General features: G+C 41.5%; 1 protein-coding gene across 2 annotated transcripts in view; it reads right to left on the bottom strand.

Moving 5' to 3' along the window:
• Nucleotides 1-27,138, bottom strand: part of ndfip2 (Nedd4 family interacting protein 2) — a 108,398-nt gene that overhangs the window by 32,381 nt on the left and 48,879 nt on the right. For both annotated transcript variants that reach the window (XM_072577910.1, XM_072577912.1), the window contains one exon: nt 12,555-12,642. In XM_072577910.1, the coding sequence (XP_072434011.1) occupies nt 12,555-12,642 (88 nt within the window). The remainder of the gene's footprint in view (nt 1-12,554; nt 12,643-27,138) is intronic.

Genomic DNA, 27,138 nt, shown 5'->3' on the forward strand with positions numbered 1-27,138 from the left:
CCCAACCCAATCTAGTCCCACCTGGCCCATATCCCTCCAAACCCTTCCTATTCATATACCCATCCAGATGCCTCTTAAATGTTGCAATTGTACCAGCCTCCACCACATCCTCTGGCAGCTCATTCCATACACATACCACCCTCTGCGTGAAAAAGTTGCCCCTTAGGTCTCTTTTACATCTTTCCCCTCTCACCCTAAACCTATGCCCTCTAGTTCTGGACTCCCCCACCCCAGGGAAAAGAGTTTGTCTGATAACATGATGTAAACATTAGGGCCCCAAAAACCTTAAATTATTTTCCCAGCTTACTTTAGCCAGCCCTGCTTTCTTGTCCACATTATTACCCCACTGAAGGTTAAAACACTAGCTTCAAATTCACCTTTCCTACCCCTATAAACCTCCAAAAATGAATGTGAATTTTCATCATTTAAGATCACTGCTATCCAGGGATACCATTTTTAATGTGGTCATGAATCATTGCCGGGTCCAGTATAGTTTACATTTTTATTTGTTCGAGAATGTGCTATTGAAAAAAAAACTGTCATGAAAACATACTGACTTATCATCCAGGATACCTTTAGAAATCTGACTAATCCAATATATATTAGGTTAAAATCACCCATGATTATTGCTGTACCTTTCTCATGAGGCCCCATTATGTCTAACTATCCTATAGTGTGGTTAGAGATTTTTTTAAAGCACTCCCACCAGCAATTTGTTACCTTCACTATTTCTCATCTTCCTCTCTCTCTATTACACTAATGTCATCCTCAATCAACAGACCTATCCCGCTAGCTTTTCTTCCGCAACCCTTAAATATTCAGAACCCAGATTTTGTTATCTTGAAGCTATATCTTTGCAATGGCAATCAGATCTTATGCAGTTAATACTGATTGACAGTGCAAATAATCTGTTTCATTATGAATGCCATGTACATTCAGATACAGGGTCTTTAGTTCTGTCTTTTAACTTTTGGAACCTCTGATTTTATCTGTTGATGCACTCTAAGGTTCATACACTTTGTCCCTTACAGCTACATCTGACCATTGAATTCTCCTTTTCCACAAAATTTTCTCTTCAGCCTGGAACAGACATCACAAACCTTGGCATGAGTAGACCACACAGTTATCCAGCCCTGCATTCTTCAGTTGCAAAGAACTGTGACCATTTCCTTGACTATGCTATTCCCTTTTACCATAGCTTTCTGATGAACACTTTCTTCTCCAATGACTTCCAGTACTGCGGTGCCATGATCAATTCATGCATCACTCTGCAAAAACTGCTTTCATCCATCAAGGCTGCAAGAACCTTGAAGCTGTTAGACAATTAACAAGACAGCGGCTCCTCCAATTCTACATTTGCGGTCATGTTACATGCCTTACTCCAGTCACACACTCCTGTCCCTAACCATAGAGTAGATTCATCTGATCATACCATGAGACAGTCATACTATTGCAAACAATGTGTCCAGCTAACTTTCCCTTCCCTGATATGTCAGTGTAAATAACTTGGTCTCCAGCTCAAACTTGGAACTCTCAGAACTGCAGATGTGCACGCCCTGGATCACACCGGTATCTAGGAACCCTCATATCCTGCAGTTACAACAAATCACCTGTCCTGCCATCTTTATTAAGAGATAATTAATTTTGTTTTTATTTAACTAGTTAACCTCACTATTCCCACAGAGCTTTATTACAAGCAGTAAACTTTACTAATAATAATAAGCCCTTAAAATGACTGATAAATTCTGAGATGAAAGGCTTTTGCCCGAAACGTCGATTTCGAAGCTACTTGGATGCTGCCTGAACTACTGTGCCCTTCCAGCACCACTAATCCAGAATCTGGTTTCCAGCATCTGCAGTCATTGTTTTTACCTGATAAATTCTGAGTTTCAAAAGATAAGTGAGCAAAATAATAACTAAACAGTTAAGTGTTTTCTTGTGATGTTACTTTTTAATTAATTTGAACCTTGGAACACAAACCTTGGAATAGGGCTTCCAAGAACTCCAAGTAGGGTTGCAAGCTGGAGTTCTGGGGTTGTGTGTTCTGAGGCAGCAATGGCCACCCATGGAACTCTGGCCAAGTATCCCACTGGCCCTTGTTTACATAGTCCTCCTCCATCCACACCCTGTAGTTCACACTGAGGAGTCATAACAATTTTCAAACCTTGAATTGTAGACATAGTTGGAAAAGGTTTGGGAAATACTGCCTTACAACATAATGAAACTTTAAACATTCACTCCTCCCACCAAGAACTGACAGTGGCAGCGGTGTGTATCACATACAACATGCACTGCAGCATCTCACCAAGGATCCTTCAATAGCAGCTTCTAAACCCACAATCTCTACCATCCAGGAGAACAGGCAATAGATGGCAACGCCATCACCAGGAAGTTCCCCTCAAGTCACATACCATTCTGATTTGGAACTATATCTCGAATCACTGTCACTGGTGAAAAATCCTAGAATTCACTTCCTACCAGCATCAGGAGCATACTAAACCAAACTTACCACAGTGGCTCAACAGGGAGCTCACTGACAACTTCTCATGGGCAAATTAGGGTTGGACAATAAATGCTGACCCAGCCAGGGATATGCACATCCTAAGAAAGAATAAAATAAACATACTGAAAGTAAAACTCAAATCATACACGTTTTTTTAAGCTCTGAGAATACTTTGTATGATAGAGATTTTAACAGAAAATGACAAATAGTGCAATTCTGGGTTAACATAAAAAGTGCCAAAGATCTGTTGCATGATCAGGTATTAGTACCTCCAAGCTATAACCCCCATCAAAAAGTGGACACAAAAAAAAATCAACTCTCTCTACTAAAGGACATTACACCTCCTTCACAAATGCAACTCAGGAGGACAGCCGAGCATGTGACTATGGTCATCCAGATCAAACTGCTCATCACATTGTGCATGAATATTTTCGACAAATGTGCTGCAGGATTCAAGGCAACCCACTGAACAATATACATAGTGCCATGGACTGAGGCTTGTAAATCTGCAAAATAATAAACACTATAAAGGGAGCATTAAGGCCAAGGCAAGCAACAAGATGGTAAACCAACTTATCAGATCAATAATGGGTAATGATCTCACGAGGCACTGAGGGTGTCAAGCAGGCCTTATCCCATAATAATCTGTGCGCTTCTGGCCACACAAAAAAAAATTCAAGGGCGACGCATTGTGTACTTGGCTGTATATAGTAAACTTTGAAGTGAACATTCGCAGTGGATGCTGATGCTGTTAAAGATGTAAGTGGGTAGCAGCATAATAGACTGGAATTTTAAAAGAATCGAAACTGGACCTGTTCTACTGACAGCAGAGCAAACTCTATAGACGGCAAGTATATTAATGATGGTCTACTATGAACATGTTTCTCAGTTAAATGGTCCATATTACCTTTATGCTTGCCATTTGACATTTTATCTGTTACTTCGTTCAAGAAATGGAAGAAATAGACCTTTATTAAAATCTGCTGCTGCTACTTCATAGCCTGTATACCTTTACGATAAGGTAGCTATTGTATTAATAAATTCTCCCAATCATTGCATATGAGCTCAACAATGATCACATCTTTCCTTCAACATAAACCTTTTGACGCCCCTTTCCTGTAACAAACTGTATAACAGATGTTCAATTCCTTGCCACAGGCTGAATTTAATTCCTATTTGGATCAGACATCGCTAGATTGGGAGCACTCTCACCTCTGAGGCACAGGTTTCTAAATTGAAGTATCACAGGTCTTGGGTACAAATATCAAAACTGACAATGCAGTACAGGGTTGAGAGTTTTTAATTGTCAGAGATGCTGTCTTTTGGATGAGATGTTAAAGCTAGGACCTTCCAAGTGGACATAAAAGATCCCATGGCATTATGCCATAAAAAAAACATAGCAGTCCTTTATCATCACAAAAAAGTATCTGACAATTATCAAGTAGCTTTAGTGCGACCTTGCTGTGTTCAAACTGGCTCTGAGTTTGCTAAATTACAACACGAATTCAAATTCATTGGCTGTAAAGCATTTTGTGAAACCTGTTGCATGAAAAGCATGCATTATTTTTGCCCCAATATCATTCAACCACAGAAATATAACTTTTAAATAACCCACAGACAATCACATAGTAATAACAATGAGAAGCATTCCTTTCTAGAAAGCTCTGTCTTCAGAAATGGTTGATTTATCATGGTGGTAATAGGAATTTGAAAAGAAATTGATAGCAACTCTCAAACATTTGAGTGAGATGCATACATATAAATGGTTCCTTCCCCACTTGGGTTTACCTCAAAAGTTTACAATGCAGCGATCAAAGAGGAGAAACCAAGAAGGAACAGTGTGAACAAATTAAAAACTAAAAAACAAGAATGGGTAGGGAAACAAATTATGAAGGTAGAAAAAGTGTGAAAGAACATGGAGCAGGCAGAGAAGCGTGTGAAAGAGAAGTGACTGTGAAGCAGTGGAGAGTATGTATTCCAGACACATTCCAGACTTTCACCAGGCAGTACAATTGTAACAGACATGTAAGAAACCCAAACAGGGACTGCAGAATGGCCCCAGCGTAGGGCAATAAGTAGGTAGGGGCAAATGATGGGTGGGGGAGCAATGACAGAGACCTAATTTTAAAATAAAACACAAGAAATTTCATACCAAAAGTGAAATTATGGAAAAGTATTTAAGTGAAGGGTGAAAAAAAAAAGGAAACAAGAAAGGAGGAGACACACAGAAAATGAAGGAGATAGTGTAGAGGTTCAAATGGCCTGAACCATACAGAAAAATGGGGCTTTACTTCGAGATAGCCTGAACAAAACAGGAGATAAAGGATATTCCTAATACGGTATATGAGGTCCATAAGACCATAAGACATAGGAGTGGAAGGAAGGCCATTCGGCCCATCGAGTCCACTCCGCCATTCAATCATGGCTGATGCGCATTTCAGCTCCACTTACCAGCGTTCTCCCCGTAGCCCTTAATTCCTCTAGACAACAAGAATCTATCAATCTCGGCCTTGAAGACATTTAGCGTCCTGGCTTCCACTGCACTCCGTGGCAATGAATTCCACAGGCCCACCACTCTCTGGCTAAAGAAATGTCTCCGCATTTCTGTTCTGAAATGACCCCCTCTAATTCTAAGGCTGTGTCCACGGGTCCTAGTCTCCTCGTCTAACGGAAACAATTTCCTAGCATCCACCTTTTCCAAGCCATGTATTATTTTGTACGTCTCTATTAAGTCTCCCCTTAATCTTCTAAACTCCAACGAATACAATCCCAGTATCCTCAGCCGTTCCTCATATGCTAGACCTGTCATTCCAGGGATCATCCGTGTGAATCTCCGCTGGACACGTTCCAGTGCCAGTATGTCCTTCCTGAGGTGTGGGGACCAAAACTGGACACAGTATTCCAAATGGGGGCCTAACCAGAGCTTTATAAAGTCTTAGTAGTACATCTCTGCTTTTATATTCCAACCCTCTTGAGATAAGAGACAACATTGCATTCGCTTTCTTAATCACGGACTCAACCTGCATGTTTACCTTTAAAGAATCCTGGACTAGCACTCCCAGATCCCTTTGTGCTTTGGCTTTATTAATTTTCTCACCATTTAGAAAGTAGTCCATGCTTTTATTCTTTTTGCCAAAGTGCAAGACCTCGCACTTGCTCACGTTAAATTCCATCAGCCATTTCCTGGACCACTCTCCCAACCTGTCTAGATCCTTCTGTAGCCTCCCCACTTCCTCAGTACTACCTGCCTGTCCACCTAACTTCGTATCGTCGGCAAACTTCGCTAGAATGCCCCCGGTTCCCTCATCCAAATCATTAATATATAATGCGAACAGCTGTGGCCCCAGCACCGAACCCTGCGGGACACCGCTCGTCACCGGCTGCCATTCTGAAAAAGAACCTTTTATCCCAACTCTCTGCCTTCTGTTAGACAGCCAATCGTCAATCCATCCCAGCAGCTCACCTCGAACACCATGGGCCCTCACCTTGCTCAGCAGCCTCCCGTCTGGCACCTTATCAAAGGCCTTTTGAAAGTCTAGATAGACCACATCCACTGGGTTTCCCTGGTCTAACCTACTTGTTACCTCTTCAAAAAATTCCAACAGGTTTGTCAGGCATGACCTCCCTTTACTAAATCCATGTTGACTTGTTCTAATCAGACTCTGCTCTTCCAAGAATTTAGAAACCTCATCCTTAATATGCTTCGAAAAATGCAGCATGATATGCATATCAGTAAGATGTTTAAAGTTAAATACTCAATACATCAATCACAGTCAAAATTTTGAGGAATCTGTCAAAATTAATACAGCGGTATTAACTAATGATTTGTACCAAAAGAAAGAATAGAGGGCATAATATTTTTATTCAATAGTAGGTTGTACAGTCAAAGTCACAGAGATGTACAGCACCAAAACAGCCCTTCAGTCCATCTCGTCCATGTGGACCAGATATCCTAACATAATCTAGTCCCATTTGCTAGCACTTGGTTCATATCTCTCTAAACCCTTACTATTCATATACCCATCTAAATGCCTTTTAAATGCTGTAATTGCATCAGCCTCCACCACTTCCTTTGGCAGCTCATTCCACACACGCACCACCCTCTGTGTGAAAAAGTTGCCCCTTAGGTTTTTTTTATTCTCCCCCCGCCCTAAACCTGTCCCATCCTGGGGGAAAAGACCTTGTCTATTTATGATTTTATAAACCTGTATAAGTACACAAGTCAGCCTCCGACACTCCAGGGAAAACAGTCTCAGACTATTCAGCCTCTCCCGAAAACTATTAGAAAACAGCTTTGTTGGAGGACTGCGATATTGAGACTGCAATGGAATCATCTGAAATGGCTAGCTATCTAAAAATATGAAACAATGTGAGGATAGGTAAAGAAAAAGAAGCAAACTGGCATCAATTGAGATTCTATTATGGGTACAATGGGTCAATGACTTACTCCTACATTGTAATTTCATGATCCGAACTTTGATCTTATGTGAAGATTCTGCAGCAACATACATTTGTGAAACAGAGGACAAGCTAGTGAATCACCACAGTAAACAGTGGTTCCTTAAATATCTTTCCTTTGTCCTTGGAAGGACTTTGATAATATCCTGATTCAGATGAAGAAATGAATGGGTACAGAAGCTTTCTTGTCTAATGAAAAGGGAGTCCATTCAGATTTCAAGCATAACACACCTATCTGAAGCTGAAACAGACAGATGTCTGGATAGAGTGTGGCCGGTTTGCAACCCAATTAATATTGGGTCCAGTCATTTTATGCAGCCTCTTTAGGTGCCAATGTGAGAGAGCTATCTAAAATGGGTAAAAATGTGTCAGCTACCAGGTGTGCAGGTGTTCTGATCGCATGAAAGAATTTCCCCTTGCTTATTAACATCACAGAACAATGCTGTCTTTTCAAATGCAAAGCTAAAAGCCTCGCTTAAGAATTCCACCCCACCCCCCAACTCCTTAAAAACAAATCTCGTTAGGCATAGTCATATTAGTCAAAAAATTGTAATGCTCAAATCAGAGACCTTTCTAAAACGTTGAAGAAATTAGTGTTCCAGCTATGCAGTTTCTTCAGCTTTATACAGGCAGGATAGGAGATTGTGTATCACTAGCCAGCAGAGCAGCTAAAGTTTAGAGTAAGAGTGTGCCTAATACAGAGGAACCTCGATTATCCCACATTCGATAACCGAATTTCGGATGATCTGAACAAGATCACAAGGTCCCAATGCGTGGCTATGTTATCTTGCATCGTTAACCAAACAAAATACTCCCTGCCTCTGTCCTTCAGATAATCAAGGTTCCTCTGTACATAACACCCAACACAATATCAAATTTAACCAAGCTCCTACAATGTTTGAAGACTATCTGAATGGAGAATAAAAAAGAACAATTGTACAAGTTGTACTTAATGGAATACTCCTCAGAAAACAGCATTTCAAGTATTTGCTGGGTTATATGCATTCCAAGGTAAAAACAATGACTGCAGATGCTGAAAACCAAATACTGGATTAGTGGTGCTGGAAGAGCACAGCAGTTCAGGCAGCATCCGAAGGGCTTTTGCCCGAAATGTTGATTTCGCTGCTCGTTGGATGCTGCCTGAACTGCTGTGCTCTTCCAACACCACTAATCCAGTATATGCATTCCAAGACCATCACAGCAATTCCACAAAATTCCACAAGATGGCATGAATAGTCCATGAATACTAAGTGCTTCAAGTTACATTACCAAAGGGTATGGAATGTAACTACAAAACTTGACAGTACAAATTTGCATGCTTAAACCCTTATATATCAGAGTCAATTTCTAAAACTGATTCTAATTAGGGAAGGATATCGGTTGTCCTATATTTGACTCTAGCTCTTATACTCGTCAAGCCTATAGATATATAGACATGTGACTGATCTTGAACCTTGTCTCCAATATTTTTTCAATACTTTCAGGGTCCAAAAATCTGTCGCTTTCAGCCTTGAATATACTCAAGTTCCATCTGGAATAGAGATCACAAACATTCTATAGTCATCAAGTGAATAGCTTTTTATTCCAGAAGTTTTTATTGAATTTGAATTTCATCACCTGCCATGATAGGATTTGAACCAATATCCCCAGCTTGGGTTTCTGGATTACTATTTCTGTGACATTACCACTACAACACTGCCTTCCAAATCCTGGGGAGTTATGCTTCTAATTCTAGACTCTCAAAATGAGGAAAACAGCCTGTTGGCACCAATCCACAAGTCCTCTCCAAATTTTACATGTTCCATATCAGTTCACTTCTCATGCTTCTGAGGCCCATTCTTCACAGTATCTCAGAACAACCTACCCATGCTAGAAATCCATCATCTGGATTAGTGGTGCTGGAAGAGCACAGCAGTTCAGGCAGCATCCAAGTAGCTTCGAAATCAAAGTTTCAGGCAAAAGCCCTTCATCAGGAATAAAGGCAGTGAGCCTGAAGCGTGGAGAGATAAGCTAGAGGAGGATGGGGGTGGGGAGAAAGTAGCATTGAGTACAATCGGTGAGTGGGGGAGGGGTTGAATGTGATAGGTCAGGGAGGAGAGGGTGGAGTGGATAGGTGGAAAAGGAGATAGGCAGGTAGGACAAATCTGGACAAGACATGGGGACAGTTACTGAGCTGTAAGTTTAGAACGAGGGTGAGGTGGGGGAAGGGGAAATGAGGAAACCGTTGAAGTCCACATTGATGCCCTGGGGTTGAAGTGTTCCGAGGCGGAAGATGAGGCGTTCTTCCTCCAGGCGCCTGGTGGTGAAGGAGGCCCAGGACCTCCATGTCCTCGGCAGAGTGGGAGGGGGAGTTGAAATGTTGGGCCACGGGGCGGTTTGGTTGATTGGTGCGGGTGTCCCGGAGATGTTCCCTAAAGCGCTCTGCTAGGAGGCGCCCAGTCTCCCCAATGTAGAGGAGACCGCATCAGGAGCAACTGATACAATAAATGATATTAGTGGATGTGCAAGTAAAACTTTGATGGATGTGGAAGGCTCCTTTAGGGCCTTGGATAGAGGTGAGAGAGGAGGTATGGGCGCAGGTTTAACAGTTCCTGCAGTGGCAGGGGAAAGTGCCAGGATTGGAGATTGGGTTGTTTGGGGGCGTGGACCTGACCAGGTAGTCACAGAGCGAATGGTCTTTGCAGAAGGCGGAAAGGGGTGTGAAGGGAAATATATTCCTGGTGGTGGGGTCTGTTTGGAGGTGGCGGAAATGTCGGTGGATGATTTGGTTTATGCGAAGGTTGGTAGGGTGGAAGGTGAGCACCAGGGGTGTTCTGTCCTTGTTACGGTTGGAGGAGTGGGGTCTGAGGGCGGAGGTGCGGGATGTAGACGAGATGCATTGGAGGGCATCTTTAACCATGTGGGAAGGGAAATTGCGGTCTCTAAAGAAGGAGGCCATCTGGTGTGTTCTGTGGTGGAACTGGTCCTCCTGGAGCAGATCCGGCGGAGGCGGAGGAATTGGGAATACGGGATGGCATTTTTGCAAGAGGTAGGGTGGGAAGAGGTGTAATCCAGGTAGCTGTGGGAGTCGGTGGGTTTGTAAAAAATGTCAGTGTCATGTCGGTCATCATTAATGGAGATGGAGAGGTCCAGGAAGGGGAGGGAGGTGTCAGAGATGGTCCAGGTAAATTTACGGTCAGGGTGGAATGTGTTGGTGAAGTTGATGAATTGCTCAACCTCCTCGCGGGAGCACGAGGTGGCGCCAATGCAGTCATCAATGTAGCGGAGGAAGAGGTGGGGAGTGGTGCCGGTGTAATTACGGAAGATCAACTGCTCTACGTAGCCAACAAAGAGACAGGCATAGCTGGGGCCCATACGTGTGCCCATGGCTACCCCTTTGATCTGGAGGAAGTGGGAGGATTCAAAGGAGAAATTGTTAAGGGTGAGCATCTGTCTTGGCTAACAAACTTTGGCAACACATTTCAGTTTAAAATGTTTACCTCATCTATAGATTCAACTGCATTGCAAAACCCAATTTTTCTCGTCTTTAGACGTACTTTCCCTCCAAATATTGTTCCTTAGACAGTCCTCTCTGTGGTCCTCCTTCTGATTTAATCCTCTTCTCTGCGACAACCTTTTAAAATGTCTCCACTTCTGCTGTCTCCAGCTGTAAAGTCCACCTCAAAATTTGAATCTGCGCTCCTGATATTTCTTTTCCTGAGTTGGTTGTGAATCGCATTACACCTAGTATAAGACACCCATACGTTTCTTTACATGAAAGGTGCTTTACAAATATAAGTTACTATCAAAAGGCCCAGTTTGCACATGACAATAAACTGGGCAGGTAACCAATTTGTAATAAAGGATTAACAAATTATGTAAGTGGAACAGACAAATGTCACATAGAATTTAGCTCAGACAAGTGTAGAGTCAGAAGATTAAACAAAACTCATCTTATTTGCGTTAGTGCATCATGGTACATTTCCATTCTACCTCAGTCCTTTATCCATACCATTGCCATCTTTGAACATTACTATGCCGATGCTTGCTTTGCTGTCTTTCCTTCATCTTTGAGCCACAGATTCTAGTTTGTAAACCACAACTGCATGCTGAGGAGTGGTTGATGTACAGACTGTTAAAATTACCAATTCAACAGGAGATTTAAACTAATGGCACATAATTATACTACTGAGGGTTAACTTGAATGTGTACTAGGCCTTGTGCAGTGCATTTGATGTACTGTGCTCAGTTTTGGGTGTGTTACAAAGGTTAATACACCTTTTTCAGAGGCAATCCGGAGAAACAATGGATCTGATTTCTAAATTTAGAAATTTTATAAAATTTGGAGATATCAGAAGAGATGACCTGCTTTGAGACTTGACTCAAGGAAAAAAAATGAAGGGGACTTCATCAAATTCTTAAAGATTCGGCCAATGCAGATTCAGGAAAGTTCACAGCAGTGGAGAACTTGGAGTCAACAAAGTTCTATGATGTACAGTATTCAAGGGCTAAGAAACACTTTGAACAAGACAAAGAAAAAATAAATTTATAATAGATTACCAAATAAATATTTCTTCAAACAAACAGAATTAACATTTTCTATTTATGATAATGCAATATTAGTTGTTCGAAAGTCACTGCAATCGACATAAGGAGAGGTTTACTGTTTAAGTTGGACAGAAAAATTGTCGTGTCCGAGATGTAACCATGTTTTATGCTCAATGGAAATATTCAAAAAGAACAAAAGATTTAGATGTAATAATTCTAAAATTAGTGCATTTATTTCACAAAGCTATTTAAAATAGAGATAATTAATTAAAAACAAAAAGCAAAAGAAGAAAAAGCCAGTCATTCAGATGTTATTGATGGGCCAAATCAAGCTCTTTACTTTAGAAAGTCAAACCGCACAATATTATAAACACAAATCCCAAAATGTACATTGAAGGAAAAGGTATTAAAAAGGAGCGATTCAATCCATTATCAGTGATAATGATAGAAAACTGATAGAAATTCTACACCGCTTAACTTTGTCACAAACCATGCCAAGCATTCAATGATACTGTTAGGTCCTTGGATAGCACCTTCCAAACCCACAATCATTTCCATCTAGAAGGACAAAGGCAGAAGATTCTTGGGAACACCACCACCTGCAAGTTCCCTTCTAAGCCACTCATCATCAAGACTTGGAAATACATTGCTGTTCTTTCTTTGTTGATGGGCCAAAATCTTGGAAACACTGCCTAATGGCAATATGGATCTGCCTACAGTAGACAGATGGTAGCGGTTCAAGATTGCAGCTCACTAGCCAGCAATGCCTACACCCCATGAGAGAATAAAAAGCTCTATGCTATAAGCAAACATGATAAGCAAAGCCTACGAACAGTGTTGTAAGTATTATTCTAAATTATAAACCAGTGTTCATTTACTTTATTGCAGAGTTCTATGAAATCCTTTCACCTACTAAATCTATTCATATGTAATGCAAAACTTAGAACGAGAAATCATTATTACAATTTATATGTGTTCTAGAGGGTTCAAGCTGCTGAATAAATGACATTATTCTAATGTTTTAATTGAATAAAATCCAAACCACAAGAAATTGATGCAGACTTACTGAAAAATGCTAACATGAAGATGCCGTCATTGCCTACTCTCAGTTGGTCAGCATCATTGAAGTCATCTCTTGGTGGAAAGTCTTCCTCCTATATTTGTAAGGCGACACAATGCTTTATGTGAAAGTATGCAATTTTGAATTATAATCAGAAAAAGTTTAAATATATGTTACTAACATTTCTGCACCACCATATCTCCACATTGTATCTTACTTATATGATATCCAGTAAAATATCACCTTAAACTTCAAATGAAGTAGTTTTAAAAGAGAAATTATTTGAAGAATGTACAATTTTTTTTGTAATAATGTTGGGAAATGGAGATTATGTTTGCAATGTTGCAAACATAGTGACAACATTTTCACCAGTTCTTATTTCTAATAAAATCATACAGACATTCTAATAAATTCTGTTTTCATTTAACAGAAAAAAGTAATTGAGGCAATTTTCCACTTGTTTACGATGTCACCAGGATATAATGACTCAAGAAAATCTTCCCCAAAGGTATTAACAAAACAACAGTTGCAATGTTTAATACTTGTTTAGAATCATAGAGATGTACAGCACAGAAACAGACCCTTCTGTTCATCTTGTCCACACTGACCAGATATCCCAAACCAATCTAGTCCCACCTGCCAGCATGTGGCCCATATCTCTCTAAACCCTTCCTATTCCTATACCCATCCAGATGCCTTTATATGTTGCAATTGTATTGGCCTCCACACTTCCTCTGGCAGCTCATTCCATACATGTACCACCTTCTGCATGAAAAAATTTGCCCCTTAGGTTTAAGGTGAGAGGGGAAAAATATAAAATAAATCTATGTCCTCTTGTTCTAGACTTCCCCACCCCAAGGAAATGACCTTGTCTATTTATTCTATCCATGCCCCTCATGATTTTATAAACCTCTTTCAAGGTCACCCCTCAGCCTACAGTGCTCCAGGGAAAATAGCCCCAGCCTGTTCAAACTCTCCCTATAGCTCAAAGCCTCCAACCCTGGCAATGTCCTGTTTCAAAGAAAATCATTTTTTTTTAAAAAGTGATTAAATGGAATTGAACAACTTAAATTGTATAACAGTGTGGAAAAATTGTGAAAGTGATATATTTGGGCAGAACAGTGCAACTTTTTAAAACACATTTCTTAAAATGAGTGTTACCATTTACTATCTAATTGTGAACAACATTTCTTTCTGTTAAGTTCTATACACAAAGCTCACAGAGCACCTTCACTTTGCATTTTGTTGATAGTGCAAATTCATTGCCTCAAATAAAATTTAAGCTAATCTGCTTAAGGTGGTAAACCCTGCGACAATAGTCACCAAATGTGGACTTCAGCAGTTAAGATAAAGTTCACATAATTATGTTTATAGCATAATGGATATAATAGGTGGGACAACTAAAACTCTGGTGGAGAAACATTTGGAAGCAAATTTGAGGGACAGAATTAATCAGTACTTGCAGATGCAAGGATTAATCAAGAACAATCACTGTGGTTTTCAGAAGGAGGTCATTTTAACCCCCAACCTGATTGGATTTTTCCAAGATGTGACTGGGCTGGGGTGGGGTGAGGTGGGGGGAAGGAGAGAGACAGAGACAGAACTAGAGGGCATAGGTTCAGGGTGAGAGGGGAAAGGTATAAAAGGAACCTCGGGGGCAACTTTTTCATGCACAGGGTGTGCATGAATGGAATGAGCTGCCAGAGGAAGTGGAGGAGGCTGGTACAATTACAGCATTTAAAAGGCATCTGGATGGGTATATGAATAGGGAGTGTTTAGAGGAATATGGGCCAAGTGCTAGCAAATGAGACGAGATTTGGTTAGGATATCTGGTTGGCATGGACAAAGTGGACCGAATGGTCTGTTTCTGTTCTGAAAGTCTCTGACTCTCTAACTAGGTGTTTAGATGAGGGCAATGCTTTTGACCTAGTCTATTTGGACTTCAGAAGGCTGTTGATAAGATCCCTCAGGGGAAATTGATAGCAAAGTAGGAGTCCATGGGATCCAAGGAAATTTGGCTAATTGTATCCAGAAAGGACTAAGTGGCAGGAGGCAGAGGAAGATGGTCGAGGAGTGTTCATGTGTCCATGTCCATTTTGCAGGGAACAGTGTTGGGGTCCTTGCTGTTTGTGGTATACATACACAGAACAATTAATTACTGAGCTTGCAGCTGAGACAAACATCGATTGATGGAAAATAATGAGGTTAGACCTAGAATACAGGTGGATATAATGGGCTGATCAGTGGTAAAAGGAATTCACTCAAGATAAAAGTGTGAGGCGAGGCACTTAGGTAGGACAAACAAAGCAAGGAAATATGAATGGTAGGACACTGGGAAACACTGAGGATCAAAGGGACCTTGATGTTAATGTCCACTGGTTCCTTAAAGGTAAAGGGACAAGTAGATAAAGGAGTTAAGAGGCATATGTGATTTATTAGCCGATGCAGAGAATTTCAGAGCAGGGAGGTATGCTAGAATGGCATAAAAAGTTGGTTATGCCACAGATAGACTATAGTATGCAGCTCTGGAATCCATTTTAAGGAGGGACGTGTTTGCACTGGAGAGGATGCTAGGCTGGAGAGTTTCAGTTATGACTATATTGGCTGGAGTAGGGTAGCTTTCCTTGAAGCAGAGGAGACTGAGTGGGGACATGATTGAGATGTTTAAAATTATGAAAGGCATAGACAAGGTAGACAGAATGGAACTTATTCCCTTGGTGGAGGGATCAATGATTAGGTGGCACAGATTTAAGGTAAGGGGCAGGAGGTTTAGAGATGATATGAGGAAAAATAATTCACTCATAGGTGGTGGGAATCTGGAACTCTCAGTCTTGAAGTGTTAAAAGCAGAAGCCCTCATAACATTTAAGAAATATTTAGATGTACACCTTTAATACCAAGACATACAAGGCTGTGGGCCAAGATCTCAAAAATGGGATTGTAACAGTTAGATGATGGAGTATGCGCTGGGCAAAAACAATGGGTCTAAGGGCCTTTTACCTCTAGTACTCTGAAATACCCTTATTTTGTCACCTCCTTCTCCTTTAAGGTAATAATCTCCAATCTTATTTCCAACTGTACCAAATCTACTCCTGTACGTACAACAAGGTAAGCTTAAATTTGAAAAATCTGAATTTAAGTTTAACCCTCTACTTGGAGATATCTCAGCCATATATTACCTGAAGAAGATCATTTACCAATGCTACTTTAAAACTTAACAAAAAAAAAATTACAGTTGCTCTGATTTGCCCCCTCCCTGCCTTTGGCACAAAATAATTTTGATTCCTATAAAGAGACTTAGAACAGAAACGGAGCAACTGCAACTATAATTGTAATATAGGGAGACATGGATTAACTTGCAGCAAGGTGCACACAACCAGCAAACATGACCAGATGCTGACCAAGAAAGAGATATTGGCCAGGACAGGTTTTGTAACAGTTTCGACTCTTCTGTTGTTAGAATACTGAATGGGCTCACAAATGCTTAACATTCACCAGTATCTGTGTTTTTGTTTTTGCTGCTGTTTAGCTATTAGTTAACTAGCATAGAAAAATAAATAAGTGATCTGCTTGTATTGCTCACAAAGCTTTTCACAGTGCCACGTGACAATAAATTCAATTCAATTCAATTCATTCACAGAGGAGAATATAATAGGAGGTTCATATAATAGTACCCTGGAATCTTTTATGCCCATTTAAAAGAACAGATTGAATCTCAATTTAACACACCAGCTGAATGACTATCTCTGACAGGCAGTACCCACTCAATAATGCACTGAATTGCAAACTCAAGATGATTTGCAAAGGAATGGGAAGTGAACACAGTCTTCTGATTTTAGAGTCAACAGTGTGTCAGTGAGTCAAAACCGATGCAAAAAACTCAATTAATTCTAACAACAACACACATGTAGAAATGCAAGCTGAATTATTTGGAAATATAATCTTCCATGTAATTAAAGTTATAATTGAAACTCTATTTATGACATATTTGATGTGACAATCAGCTACTGCACAGTTACAGTATTACTGCTGTTTCTTTCTTATCACAAGTCTTGTGCTCCTTTCTACTCTAATCCCTTCCCTCATTTTGGCCTTGAGTGTTTACACTCCTGGGTTCACCTGCAATAATTTGGAGCTAAGAAAATGATTAATTAGGCTCTTCTTAACATAGGCAGAAGACATCGACACAACAATTTTTGCTTAGTGGGTATAAGCATATAAATAACGACCATTTGCAATTCATGACGAATTGACAGATATAAAATGCTGAATTCTTTGTGATAAAACCACTTTTAGAAGTTACAGAGGATTGACAGCACACAAGCAGACCATTCAATCTAACCATACAATACCAACATTTATTCTCCACTTAAGCAATCTCCTCTCTTTCTTCAACTAACCCCAGCAACATAATTCCTTTATATTTCCATAGTATCTAGCTTCTCTCTGAATGTATCTATTGTACTCACCTCAACAATCTGCTGTGGTAGCATGCTTCGCCTACACGCTGCTCAATGGATTAAGATGCTTCGGCCAAATTCTTTAATTGAATTTTTAATGATAACCTTATAATGATGGCCTCCAGTGTTGATCTTCCTGCCAAGTGGGAACAGACTGACTGCTCAGAAAATCTTCACAATTTTAAAGGCCTCTTTTACTTCACCCTCACATTTACCTAATTATGAAACACAGCTTGTTCATTATAATTTGCTATATAAATCACCCTTGATTTCTTCTATCACTTTTGCATATCTTTACTTCACCTTCAGTGCGTCCATTGTTTACACAGGTGACTAGAATTCTAAGCAGCACTTCAGTTATGGTTTAACTAAGGTTAAACAAACGTGTAGTATAATGTCTTTGCTTTTAAATTCAAATGAAAATAAACCCAAGCGCTCTGTTTGCTTCCTTATGGCTTTGATAACCTGTCACTACTTTTAGTGATTTTCATATTAGAACTCCCAAATTCCTCAGTTCTTCTGCACCATTTAGATTCTTATTTTTAAAGCAAACTCTATTCTTCTTGCCAAAATTTATCCCATGTCAAAACTCCACTTAATATTTAAATACTTAATCTGCAAGTTGTTAACATCTTCCTGCAATTTTTCCTGGTCATCCTCAGAATAGAGTCATAGAGATGTACAGCATGGAAACGGACCCTTCGGTCCAACCCTTCCATGCCGACCAGATATCCCAACCCAATCTAGTCCCACCTACCAGCACGGGGCTTATATCCCTCCAAACCCTTCCTATTCATATACCCATCCAAATGTCTTTTAAATGTTGCAATTGTACAAGCCTCCACCACTTCTTCTGGCAGCTCATTCCATACATGTACCAATCTCTGCATGAAAAAGTTGCCCCTTAGGTCTCCTTTATATCTTTCCCCTTGCCCTAAACCTATGCCCTCTATTTCTGGACTCTCCGACCCCAGGGAAAAGACTGTCTATTTATCCTATCCATGCCCCTCAATTTTGTAAACCTCTAAGGTCACCCCTCAACCTCCGACGCTCCAGGAAAAACAGCCCCAGCCTGTTCAGCCTCTCCCTATAGCTCAAATCCTCCAACCCTGGCAACATCCTTGTAAGTCTTTTCTGAACCCTTTCAGGTTTCACAACATCTTTCCGATAGGAAGGAGACCAGAACTGCACACAATATTCCAACAGTGGCCTAACCAATGTCCTGTACAGCTGCAACATGACCACCCAACTCCTGTACTCAGGACTCTGACCAATAAAGGAAAGCATACCAAATGCCTTCTTCACTATCCTATCTAGCTGCGACTCCACTTTCAAGGAGCTATGAACCTGCACTCCAAGGTCTCTTTGTTCAGCAACACTCCCTAGGACCTTACCATTAAGTGTCTAAGTCCTGCTAAGATTTGCTTTCCCAAAATGCAGCACCTCGCATTTATCAGAATTAAACTCCATCTGCCACTTATCAGCCCATTGGCTGATCCGATCAAGATCCTGTTGTAATCTGAGATAACCTTCTTCACTGTCCACTACACCTCCAATTTTGGTGTCCTCTGAAAACTTACTAACTGTACCTCTTATGCTCGCACCCAAATCATTTATGTAAATTACAAAAAGTAGTGGACCCAGCACCGATCCTTCTAGCATTCCACTGATCACAGGCCTCCAGTCTGAAAAACAACCCTCCACCACCACCCTCTGTCTTCTACCTTTGAGCCAGTTCTGTATCCAAATGGCTAGTTCTCCCTGTATTCCGTGAGATCTAACCGTACTAATCAGTCTCCCATGCGGAACGTTGTAGAACGCCTTACTGAAGTCAATATAGATCACATCTACCGCTTTGCCCTCATCAAGCCTCTTTGTTACTTCCTCAAAAAAACTCAATCAAGTTTGTGAGACATGATTTCCCACGCACAAAACCATGTTGACTATCCCTAATCAGTCCTTGCCTTTCCAAATCCATGTACATCCTGTCCCTCAGATTCCCTCCAATAACTTGCCCACCACCGTCAGGCTCACTGGTCTATATATAGTTCCCTGGCTTGTCCTTACCACCCTTCTTAAACAGCGGCACCACGTTAGCCAACCTCCAGTCTTCCAGCACCTCACCTGTGACTATCGATGATACAAATATCTCAGCAAGAGGCCCAGCAATCACTTCTCTAGCTTCCCACAGAGTTCTAGGGTACAGCTGATCACGTCCTGGGGATTTATCTACCTATATGCGCTTCAAGACATCCAGCACTTCCTCCTCTGTAATATGGATATTTTGCAAGATGTCACAATCTATTTCCCTACATTCTATATCTTCCACATCCTTTTCCACAGTAAGTACTGATGCAAAATACTCGCTTAGTATCTCCCCCATTTTCTGCAGCTTCACACAAAGGCCGCCTTGCAGATCTTTGATGGGCCCTATTCCCTCCCTGGTTACCCTTTTGTTCTTAATGTATTTGTCAAAACTGTTTGGATTCTCCTTAATTCTATTTGCCAAAGCTATCTCATGTCCCCTATTGTCCGGATTTCCCTCTTTAGTATACTCCTACTTCCTTTATACTCTTCCAAGGGTTCACTTGACCTATCCTGCCTATACCTTACGTATGCTTCCTTCTTTTTCTTAACCAAACCCTCAATTTCTTTAGTCACCCAGCATTCCCTATACCTACCAGCCTAACAGGAATTTACTTCCTCTGGATTCTCATTATATCATTCCTGAAGGCTTCCCATTTTCCAGCCGTCCCTTTACCTGTGAACATCTGCCCCAAATCAGCTTACGAATGTTCTTGCCTAATACTGTCAAAATTGGCTTTTCTCCAATTTAGAACTTCAACTTTTAGATCCAGTCTATCCTTTTCCATCATTATTTTAAATCTAATAGAATTATGGTCGCTGGCCCATAGTGCTCTCCGACTGACACTTCAGTCACCTGCCCTGCCTTATTTCCCAAGAGTAGGTCAAGTTTTGCACACTCTCTAGTAGGTACATTCACATACTGAATTAGAAAGTTTTCTTGTACACACTTAACAAATTCCTCTCCATCGAAACCCTTAACAGTAAGGCAGTCCCAGTCTAATGTTTGGAAAGTTAAAATCCCCTACCATAACCACCCTATTATTCTTACAGATAGCTGAGATCTCCTTACATGTTTGTTTCTCAATTTCCCTCTGATTATTAGGGGGTCTATAATATGATTCCAATAAGGTGATCATCCCATTCTTATTTCTCAGTTCTACCCAAATAACCTCCCTGGATGTATTTCCAGGAATATCCTGCCTCAGCACAGTTGTAATGCTATCCCTTATCAAAAATGCCACCCCACCCCTCTTCCTCTCTTGCCTCCCTTTCTATCCTTCCTGTAGCATTTGTATCCTGGAATATTAAGTTGCCAGTCCTGCCCATTCCTGAGCCATGTTTCTGTAATTGCTCTGATATCACAGTCCCATGTTTCTAAGCATGCCCTGCGTTCATCTGCCTTCCCTGTTAGGCCCCTTGCATTGAAATAAATGCAGTTTAATTTATTAGTCCTATCTTGTCCCTGCCTGCCCTGTTTGACTCGCTTCTGTTCTCAACTGTACCAGTCTCAGATTGATGTCTTTCCTCACTATCTCCCTGTGCTCCCCCGCCCCCCCACCCCCTTACTAGTTTAAATCCTCCCGAGCAGCTCTAGCAAATGTCCCTGCCAGTATATTAGTCCCCTTCCAATTTAGGTGTAATTTGTCCTTCTTGTACATGTCACTTCTACCCCAAAAGAGTTTCCAATGATCCAAAAAAAAGGTATCCTTCTCCCATACACCAGCTCCTCAGCCTTGCATTCATCTGCTCTATCCTCCTATTCCTGCCCTCACTAGCTCGTAGCACTGGGAGTAATCCAGATATTACTACTCTCGAGGACCCCTTTTTAAATTCCTACCTAACTCTCTGTAATCACCCTTTAGAATCTCAACCTTTCCCTGCCTATGTCGTTGGTTCCAATGTGGACAATGACCTCTTGCTGGCCCCTCTTCCCCTTGAAAAGATTCTGCACCCTCTCTGAGTCTTCCTTGATCCAGGCACTTATGCCTCCAATCCACATAAACTGATCTGTCCTCATACTCACTCACTAATTACTCACCACTGCTGGGATTCCTAGCAGTGGACCAGTCATGTTCTAGGTCAAGCATTGCCAGAAAAAGCTGTCCCTCATAGTGCACATACTAGGAGGAAAACGAAAAAGAAACTCTTTCAAGGGCACATAAGTGGCACAGGTAACACTCCATTGCAAATACAAGTTCACATTTTTAAATGTATTGCTATTCTACTTCATCACCTGCCATGATCAGGTGTCACAGTAACCACAGCTCCAAGGGTTAAATCGCCTTCGTACAACTTGGTAGAGCCAGATCTAAGAAAGTGGCAAGGGCTACTCTTGGCCTAATGCCCAGCAGAGCATAACGTTTTCTCATTAATATAGGAGCAACACACTCTGGAATCCCTTCAGACAGCTGGAACTTTTATTCGACAACAGCAAAGGAAAGAAACAACAAATTGAGAACAAACAGGAACTGCTTGTCTTTTGAGCAACAAGAGATTAACAGTCAACAAATAAACACTGCACCCAGCTTACATCTACTGAAACCAGGTAAAAACAATGAATCCAGATGCTGGAAACCAGATTCTGGATTAGTGGTGCTGGAAGAGCACAGCAGTTCAGGCAGCCTGAAGCGTGGAGAGATAAGCTAGAGGAGGGTGGGGAGAAAGTAGCATAGAGTACAATAGGTGAGTGGGGGAGGGGATGAAGGTGATAGGTCAGGGAGAAGAGGGTGGAGTGGATAGGTGGAAGAGGAGATAGGCAGGTAGGACAAATCTGGACAAGACATGGGGACAGTGCTGAGCTGGAAGTTTGGAACTAGGGTGAGGTGGGGGAAGGGGAAATGAGGAAACCGTTGAAGTCCACATTGATGCCCTGGGGTTGAAGTGTCCCAAGGTGGAAGATGAGGTGTTCTTCCTCCAGGCGTCTGGTGGTGAGGGAGCGGCAGTGAAGGAGGCCCAGGACCTCCATGTCCTCGGCAGAGTGGGAGGGGGAGTTGAAATGTTGGACCACGGGGCGGTGTGGTTGATTGGTGCGGGTGTCCCGGAGATGTTCCCTAAAGCGCTCTGCTAGGAGGCGCCCAGTCTTCCCAATGTAGAGGGGGCCGCATCGGGAGCAACAAATACAATAAATGATACTAGTGGATGTGCAGGTAAAACTTTGATGGATGTGGAAGGCTCCTTTAGGGCCTTGGATAGAGGTGAGGGAGGAGGTGTGGGCGCAGGTTTTACAGTTCCTACGGTGGCAGCGGAAGGTGCCAGGATGAGAGGGTGGGTTGTAGGGGGGGCGTGGACCTGACCAGGTAGTCACGGAGGGAACGGTCTTTGTGGAAGATGGAAAGGGGTGGGGAGGGAAATCTATCCCTGGTGGTGGGGTCCATTTGGAGGTGGTGGAAATGTCGGCGGATGATTTGGTTTATGCGAAGGTTGGAAGGGTGGAAGCTGAGCACCAGGGGCGTTCTGTCCTTGTTACGGTTGGAGGGGTGGGGTCTGAGGGCGGAGGTGCGGGATGTGGATGAGAAACCAGGTGTCAATTAAGTCCTATTTAGCTTCTTACACCCAAAGTCAAGGCACTGTAATATGCAACAGGTGATGCTCCTCCTGCTCAATGCCCTCATTTTCCTTTTTGGAAGACTTGCTGTTCTACCGAGTCTCTAGAGTCTATCACATTGCCCTTTTTGCCTCCTCTACTTGGACAGAACACAGCAACTGAGTCAAGACAATGGATGACTGACCAAGGTTTACTAAGTCAAGCTGGAGGCAAAGGTCATTTTTTTTTAAGTGTATGTTGATCTTAAGCACAGGATATGTGGTTTAATTTTTAAACTCAATTTAATTCTTTATTTAACTGTACTGTGCATTTGGAAACTATATTGTTGTTCCCTCCCTGCAGCTGGGCCCTGGAACTCCCTTTCTAAAAGCACTTTGGGTATACCTATGATACACTGACTGCAGCATTTCAAGGCGGCAGTTTACTGTAACCTCTGTTGGGCTTTGGGATGGGCAATAAATGCTACCTATTCAGTGATGCCTATGCTTATTGAAAACATTTTAAACAAGGTTCCCATTATAGTCAGCTTTGGCAATTTGCTTCACTAGAAAACTAAACAATCAATACAAACTTAATGTTGATTTGATTTTAAAATAGCATTTTTTGTACACTGCGTCAGACTACTATTTTCCTCGGTGCTCATGATTATCATCTAGTTAAATGGTCAGAAAAATCCACTGTTCCAGGACAAGAAAAACAGAAATTGCTGGAGCAACTCAGTAGGTCTAACAGCATTTGTGGAGAGAAAGCAGTGACCCTTCTTCAGAACAGATTGATATGTGTGCTAAAGATGGTGTGGGGGAAGAATAAGCAATTGGTGGAAATGGAGCTCAGAGAAAGAACATGGCAGTTGCTGGGCTCCATGTCCACTTATCACTTACTTGTCACTCCCCTCCCCTCCCCACTCGCAGTATCTATACCAATCTTTTTCTAGTCACAATCAGTTCTGAAGAAAGGTCATTCAACCCAAAATGTTGGCTTTCTCTGCATAGATACTTCCAGACCTGATGAGTTTCTGCAGAAATTTATTTTTATTTTAGATTTCCAGCATCTGTAATTTTTTTTTATTTGGCCAGTTCAAAGTTTTGCCTCATCATGTAAACTCCTGTTTTGTTGGTGCTATAAATATCTCCTGGATTGTAGTTCAGCACAAATATCCACAGACTATAAAGTTGACACCTCAGCTGGGCTACTTTAAATAGCTTGATTTGAAATTTGAGAGTGTTGTTGACATAAGGGTTTGTTTTAAACTAAGTTTGAACCTTTTGGTGCCTAAAGAATAGGTTGATTTTTAAGCCATTGCACAAAACCCCACCTGAATATCCTTCTCTGGCTAACATAAATCAACCGACGGACACCTTCTTCAAGGCTTTTGAGAGTTGCAGTGCTCTTTGTAAAGTTAAGTACTTTTCAACTTAGGATTTATGGTTTTAATTTTATGGTGCAAGTTATGGCAGATTTGATGCTTTGTTTTCACAGACAAAGAAAATCTCTTCCTCAATATGTGCGTGCATGTACATGCCTTCTTGTCATAGCTGCCTTTCGATGACAGTTGCCAATTTTCAGTCTACTTGCAAACTTTAGTCAAAAGCAAAAAATAGCATAGAATTCACATTAAAAATGGCATTATTCCAATTAGTATCAGCTTGAGTACCTGTTGTGTGCAAGTCAGTCTAGCTTAAGCATGCTTAAATGTTAGTCAAAATAGGGGTGATTTCCAATTAAACACAACGGTATTTCTTTTGGAAGAACTGGGACTCTTAAACTGTCCATATTATAGGCCGTCGTCATCATCATTTCAAGCACACAGTGCATGACTGCTTTGTTGTTTAGAACCAATTATTCTCAAGTGTGACCACTAATTCCCAGTCACTTAAGTCAATTCTCCATCCCTTTTTCTTCTCCAATCTCTCTGTTTTAAGGTTCTACAACATTTCAACATAGAAGTACGTCTTTGCCATTTCCTGTTTCTTTTTGAATACTTTTATAATTAATATATTCCAGCACTGAAGACTCCGTTGGTGAAACATCAACTTTGCTCTCCTCTCTACAGATGCTGCCTGACCTCGAGTTGATTCAAATTTTCTGTACTCGAAAGAATGATCCCATCAGCCACAACTCGCTGTCAGAAAAAGCTGTATTAGTCAAGTTTAATAGTCTTGTGTCACCACCATTTTTACTAAGCTTGCTTGTCCAATGTAGATACTTCTGCCATTTGAGACAATTCAGCATTAGTTGGGTCCTCAGCAGCAGCTTTTCAATACACAACCTATAGAGCAGCAACATAGACTTTTAAAGCTATTTGCAAGAACTACACTCAAACTTTAAAATGATATTACAGTTTCAACCTATTCATGTTTTTTAGTTGTCCTTTCCTATTGTATTATGACAGGGAACTAATTTTTGCTTAATGCTTTAAGGATTCTAGATTTTGAAATTTTTTGGATCCATTTTGCACTGTATTACAATGTTCATACTTGCTGGCATAGATTCAGAGAACTTGGTGTTCCAAAATAGACTAGTTGCATTCAGTCCTGCCTTGGAGTAGGAGTGGGACTCCGTGTAATGTTTCCAAAAGGTCACCCACAACTGTTAAAGGATCACTGAAGAGCAGATCAAAGTATTATTTGGAACTGAAAGACAGATGTCGACTCCATGCAGAGAAGTACTATTTCGCTGAACTGCTGAGAAGGCAACGAGTTCTGTGCCGTTGGAGCTCAGTTAGAAGTCAAAGGAATGTTGCATATGTTAATGCAATGAAGACTTGTATTCAGAAAGCGATTCTAGGAGTCAATTGGCAGCTAAGTTTTAACGTTAGGGCTCAGAAGAAGCTGGGTGTTATGGGTAGTTCAGTGCAGTAGAGAGAGAGAGAGAGAGAGATTGAAAGTCCTCAGTGTTTGGTGCAACTGAGCAGTGTTTGGAGCTCTGGAAAAAATCAGCAGCAGTAATAGCAGTGGGTAAAAACGCTGAATGGTGTCTCCAAGTAGTGCCAGATGCAGGAAGCAATGTATTGCCAAGATTAAAGACTGTAGGTGGAGGTAGGAGGGGCTGCAGATAAAGAGGGGAGCAGTTTGGGTTGGGAGAGGAGCAGAATGGTGAGGTAGTGATATGTGAACACAGCTGGTAGGTACAACCTGGTTAATTGATGGGAGGAATGAGTATGGACATATCGGAGGGGGAGTAGGAAGGGGAATTAAAATGGACAGTGACTGGGAGGTCAGGCTAGCCCTTTATGGGCCTGGCTGAGATGTTCGGCAAAACGTTCCCTTTGTTTACCGCAGAGACCACCACATCGAGAGCACCAGATGCAGTAAACTAGGTTCGAGGAGATGCAGGTGAACCTCCATTTCACCTCGTGAGGGAGGAATTGAGAAAATGGCTCAGAGGTTTTGCAGGATTACTGGGTGTGAGGTGGTGTAGTCCAGGTAGTTGTGAGAGCTGTGGGTTTACAGTAAATGTCAGTCCGTAAACTGTTGCCAGATATGGAAATGGAGAGATCAAGAAAGGGGAGGAAGGTGTCCGAGTTAGACCAAATGAATTTCAGGGCAGGGTAGAAGTTGTTGGCCAAGTCGATGTTCAGGTCAGGCCAGGTCCAGTTCAGCCTGGGTGCAGGATGCAACACCAACGCCGTCATCAAGGTAATGGCCAAAGTTTACAGACTGTCAGCAATTAACATCAGCCTGGCCAAAGAAACACTACCCACTTCAACTTCAATGACAAGACCAACAAACAAATCAACGGAACACCCATGGGATCACCAATATCAGGCCTCTTAGCAGGAGCAGTAATGCGGAGACTGGAACGAACAGCCCTCCCTACAATCCAACCAAAACTAATCAGTCCGCTACGTGGATGACACCTTTGTCATCACAAAGCAGACCAACTGAGAGGAAACCTACAATAACATCAACAATATCCTTACTGGTATAAATTTCACAAAAGAGGAGGGGAACAACAACAGACTCCCCTTCCTAAATGTCACAATGGAACGAACAGTTAATAGAGAACTGCAGACTAGCATCTACAAGAAAGCAACACATACACAAACCAGATACTCAACAACAGGAGAAATCATCCCAACACCCACAAATGGAGCTGCAGCAGGACATTATTTAAATGGGCCACAACACACTGCAGCACCCAGGAACTACAAGCAGCAGAATAAAAATACATATACAGCGTATTCAAGAAGTCAGCCAATTCTTAAACAACAAACCCAAACAAGTAGACACAACATGCCCAGAAACTCTAGCCACACTACTATACACAAAGACATCTCAGAGATGACTACCAGATTATTACGATTCCTTGGCATCATGGTACCCAACAAACCTACCAACACACAAACAGCTACTGATGAATCTAAAGGATGCTATACCAACAACCAGCAAAACGAATGTTATTTACAAAACACCATGCAAGAACTGTAACACACACATCATACAGATAAGCAGAAAACTTGCCACTAGGATACACGAACACCAACACACCATCAAAAG

The sequence above is a fragment of the Chiloscyllium punctatum genome, chromosome 9 (assembly GCF_047496795.1).
Source record: "Chiloscyllium punctatum isolate Juve2018m chromosome 9, sChiPun1.3, whole genome shotgun sequence".
Taxonomy (NCBI): domain Eukaryota; kingdom Metazoa; phylum Chordata; class Chondrichthyes; order Orectolobiformes; family Hemiscylliidae; genus Chiloscyllium; species Chiloscyllium punctatum.